This window comes from Arvicanthis niloticus, chromosome 21 (genome assembly GCF_011762505.2).
Source record: "Arvicanthis niloticus isolate mArvNil1 chromosome 21, mArvNil1.pat.X, whole genome shotgun sequence".
NCBI classification, from domain to species: domain Eukaryota; kingdom Metazoa; phylum Chordata; class Mammalia; order Rodentia; family Muridae; genus Arvicanthis; species Arvicanthis niloticus.
Genome location: NC_047678.1, coordinates 10,008,470 through 10,013,285, shown reverse-complemented (window position 1 = coordinate 10,013,285; position 4,816 = coordinate 10,008,470). Strand labels below are relative to the sequence as shown.

At 32.3% G+C, this 4,816-nt stretch overlaps 1 protein-coding gene across 4 annotated transcripts in view; it reads left to right on the top strand.

Moving 5' to 3' along the window:
* Positions 1-2,372, top strand: part of Syncrip (synaptotagmin binding cytoplasmic RNA interacting protein) — a 27,221-nt gene extending 24,849 nt beyond the window's left edge. For 2 of the 4 annotated variants that reach the window (XM_034483790.2, XM_076917706.1), the window contains exon 12: positions 519-796. In XM_034483790.2, the coding sequence (XP_034339681.1) occupies positions 519-557 (39 nt within the window). In that variant the 3' untranslated portion in view covers positions 558-796. Of the gene's footprint in view, positions 1-515 lie in introns of all 4 variants that reach the window. The other 2 variants (XM_034483789.2, XM_076917705.1) reach the window with 2 other exon arrangements.
* The last annotated feature ends 2,444 nt before the right edge of the window (positions 2,373-4,816 follow it).

The following is a 4,816-nucleotide window of genomic DNA, read 5'->3' as shown; positions in this document are numbered from 1 at the left end:
GTGTAAGGTCAAAAGTGAAATTGCAGTCTCCTTAAATTTAGAATTTTATATTTGACAGGCTAAGACAGGTTAAGTGAGTATACTTAAAGAGTCAACTCATGAATTCTTCATATCTAGGCTAAACAAATTTTAGATGTTTTCTTTGAATATATTTTATGGTTATTCCATGTCTCAAAATGGGGATTGTTGCAAGTTAATTGGGATAAATCCCTTAAGGTATAACTTGTTAGGCTTTTCTTTAGTGTTTTAAAAAATAGTTTTAAATAAAATCTGTTTAAAATATTGGGGTTCTTAAGCCTTAGTCAGATACATCCCCCATCCCAAAAGTTAACTGAAAGCAAGTGAGAAAACCAAGTGAAAGGAAATTCAGTTATTTTAAAAAGGCTCTTCGCTTGGATTGATTTTATATAAGACTTATGGTTTAAAGCTTTCTTATTTTAATGTTATCATTATTTATGTACACATAATTAATTTTAAATGATTTATCTAACTGATTCCTTTTGTCACCTGGCTAGCAGGGAAAAGGGGTCGAGGCCGGTCCTGACCTGTTACAATGAAGACTGACTTGCTATGTGGGATTACACCAGAAGCTTGCAGTGGAGTAATGGTAAGGAAAATCAAGCAACCTTAAATATCTCGGCTGTATAGGAGCATATTCTATTGCAGAAGACCTTCCTGTGAAGATCATGGAATCAAATACGGGACATTGAACTAATACTTGGACTTTGATATGAATTTCTTTAACAATTTTCTCTGCAGTGCAAGTTATTAAACTAAAGCTACTCTATTTTCCAAATGTGTTCCAGCAAAAATCCTTCATAACTTCTAGCATGGTATCTTAATAAAGAATAAAGTTCTTCTCTTTAAAAAATCTGCTCTAAGTAGATTTTTCCCCCTTTTTTAATTAAGGATCTCAGCAGTGGTATTCTGAAATATTCTCTTGAATTTGTGCATTTAAATTTTATTGCAGTGATTACAGATGCCACTGTTGGTACCCTTAAATTTTTATTTCTGCTCACCAAGGTTAATCATGATTGTCTATATCTTTTTTTATAGTAATCACTTTTGAATTGTGTTCAGATGCAGTTTCAGGTGTAATCATCAGAGCTGGTTAGTCAGGCATTCCAGATAGTGGTTCTTTTCAGAACCTTTTTTAAAGGGTTGGTTAACTACCTCAGTAGCAGAGGATTGAACTATACCCTGTCTGTACTGTACATAGAAAATCTTTGTAGATAAAAGCAAGGCTTGTTAAATATGATATGAGGGTAAGATTTTAATATACCAAATGTAACATTCTTAGTTGCCTTTAGTTTCAGAGGCTTGTAAGACTTCCTCATGACCATCATAACAGGCCTTGCTTTTGTCGTATTTTGTGGCTGAAAAAGCAGCCTTGCTTCTTCAGATATTGTAGTTATTTGGATGTATAATAGTTTAGCAAGATGTTACTTTTGTAAGACATCAGATGTTCAAAAAAAAGTGCATCCGAACTTGTACTAAATACTGCAGTGTCCCTTTATAAAAAGTCAGACTAAAACTGACAATTGTACAGCAAAGCCTGACATTTGGATATTTTGAAGTTTTTTCATAAATCATAGAAATTAGTATATGGCTGTAGTTTAGCTTTTTAGGTAAAAGGTATGTTTCATTAGTGCATTTGTTACTGCTGATCACTATAAAAATGTGAATCAGCTTTCCATTTCTTATGCAGGTCATGATAACTTGTAGAATAGAGTACAATCATTTGTGCTATGTTTTTAATTTTCTAAAGCACCTTGATGACAGTGAGTGTTCAGTGGTGAAGCATCCTCTATTGAATCACCCTCAAAAAATTTTTTTGCCAAGTCCTAAGTTGATAGCTTAAAGTCAAAAGTAAAATTATAGTTTAAGTAGGACTTGGTGTAAAGAAATACCTTCTCCCCTTCCCCAAAGGGATACTGCAGTTATATCACATACCCAATAGGCACCACAATGAAGATCAGAGCTTATACCTAATTAAGGTTTTATACACACCAGTTCCCCAGTAAATGCAAATTTAACAAGAAAATTAGACATGTCATATGTTCAAAATGCTCATGGCAAACAATCATTTTGCATTCCTGCAAATAAAATTGTTTTATACTGTAAGCTGGAGGCGAGTGTAACTTATTTTTGTAATAAAGTTTTTATTTTTTTTATGTGTCATTAATATAAATGTGTGTTAGTATAGAAAATCTTCTGGTTTAAAAACTTAGAATTGCACACATTTCAGTATGTTCATTTGTACTTAACATAATTTTAGAATAGTGGTTGCCAATAGCCTGTATGTTTCCCATTAATTGGCTTTTTTTTCTTTCTTTTTTTGTTACCTTAATAAACCATTTTAGTATGTTGTATGTCAGTTACTGGGATAGCTGGGGCATAGAGTGTAATTTAAAATTTGTCAATAAGTATTCATTGGAATATATGTAAATGTGCCTTGCCGGTTACTGAAACTTACCTACAAAATGAGTATGGGGTGACAAAAAAATTGTTCCTGGTGCTTAATGAAACTTTCTTCCACTGATTTTATATATTACCCTGTGCTTTTTAAAAGTACATCTCTCAAATCTTAGTGTAAGTTTGAGGGCTACACAAAACATGTACATTTCATTCTAACATAGTGAGCATACTAGGTTGTGGAAAGTGGGTCAGTTAATTGTAGCCTTCAGCAAAATCAAATCTCAGTGTAATCCTTGGTGCTGGCACTTCCCATGTCCAAGGAATAAAATGATCCTATCTAAGAGGTCATTGCCATGCCTATTGGCACTTAACTGTCATACCATTTTTAAAGGACACTGTCAAGGTCTTTTAGTTAATTCCTGGATTTATTTGTTGGGATGGTAGAACAGGTTTGTTTAACTTAACTGCATTGTCAAAGTTGAAAGTGAACACTTTTGTGAGTTCACAAATGTGTTCTTTCAGAAAACATTAAAGTATAAAACTCTGGGTTTCTAAGACTTGGCTTTTTAGTTTGGGGACAGGGAACAAAACCTTATGATTCAAAGGAAATTGTGAAGAATTGATGGTTATATTTAAGGGTAATGTAAACAGTGGTAATGAAATGTAGACTCAAGTGAAAATACTTGACAGTGTTCATTTTAATGACTTTGAATTCAAGCCATTATGATTACTTTTAAAATTAAATATAATTTGCACTGTTCTGATAATGGGTGCAGTTTTTGAGCAATATAATCAGAGCTAAATATGCATGTAGTGATTAGTGATGTGAACAATTAAGTTCTGAGAAGAAATACTAACTGTGGTATTTTCAAACTTAAATTTCTGTAGAAAAATCAGTATCAAACACTTACCAGAAGTCAAGAAAAACAGGCAATGCATATAAACATAATTTTGAATGTTGTGTGGCCTATAAAGCAATAATGCAATTTATATGGAATGTCATGGATATGAGAAATGGAAATGCGAAAATAACTAATCCTTTAGTAAAAATGTCAACATGTTAAAAAGGGGAATGTTAACTAATGTAGGTTATTGCATTTGTGATTTGTTTATGGGTTCTTGGCTTTGACAGCTTCAAAGAATGGACAGATGAGATGTTAAATTTTGTATATATTGTCAAGGAAAGGATCTTTAATAGTCAAGTCCCTTCCTTGTGGTAAAAAATATATCCTTAAAGAATTCTGATTGTTAAAAGTTACCTAACCAAAACAGATGCAAGGTTTTGTTTCTGCAGACTACTTGGCAATCAAAAGTGTTCATAAATTTAGTTTATCAGTTCTCAGGAAGTTACTTTGAGAAAATTGTGTAATTATATTCTTCCCAAGCATGTTTTTTGTGCAAGATTTTTAGTCATTCGAATTGAATCACATGTTATAAATGGAGAACTGAATCACAAAAGGAATCACATACTCACAATGGCACTTAACACCATGAGAAACTTTTTACTGATTACTGTTAAACTTTTACTGATTGCATATCTGACTAAACTAAAGTATACACATTTTCTCATGATAGATTAGGAATACCACAAATGGATTGGGGCAATCTGGGCTATATAATTGTATATAAGATATTTGAAAAGATGTATTTAGTATTAGGATAAACAACAAACTACATGGGAAATTATCATTAGTACAGCTTTTTGAAATTACTTGGTCAGAAACAACAAAAACACAATGTTACATCACTATTTGATGGGGAGAAATCAAAATCTAGAAGGGCTTCATGCAGTAAGAAAAGGTAGTCAATCCTAGAGTAAATGGTTGCTCAGGTTCCTAAAAACTCCAATAATACCCTCCATGACTGTTTTCTCCCCACTTATAAATACAGTAAACAGGAATTCAGTGGCGGGTATAAAGTTAATGAATAAACAACTTACTTTAACAATACATAAACAGACTTCTTGGGATGTTTTTATGGTGTAGTATTTACTAGTAATCTTACCACTCAGTAGGGCATGCCACTAACGATGCTGATTATGAACCAAGGCTCACACAAGCATTTTTAAAAAAACTGAGCCAATTTCTAGATGGACTTTTGGGGTCTGTCACTTTTTAAAAGTTCTTAAAACATAAACCATATTAGCACCACAGTCTGCCTTCAATAATGTACCTAAAATGTTTTTCAGGACCAGAAGCATTCAGTTGGACAAACTTTTGTAAATGCAAATCAGTATTACTCTAGGTCAAAGACTAAGTTTTTAATATTAACAGTAGTCTGGTAAACATTTAGAAGTCTGACATCGAGAAACAAAAGCTTGTACCCAAGTAGAATTTAATTAAATTAGTTTTTAGCTTAATGTAAATTTTTACATTTATTTATCCATAGAATTTATATT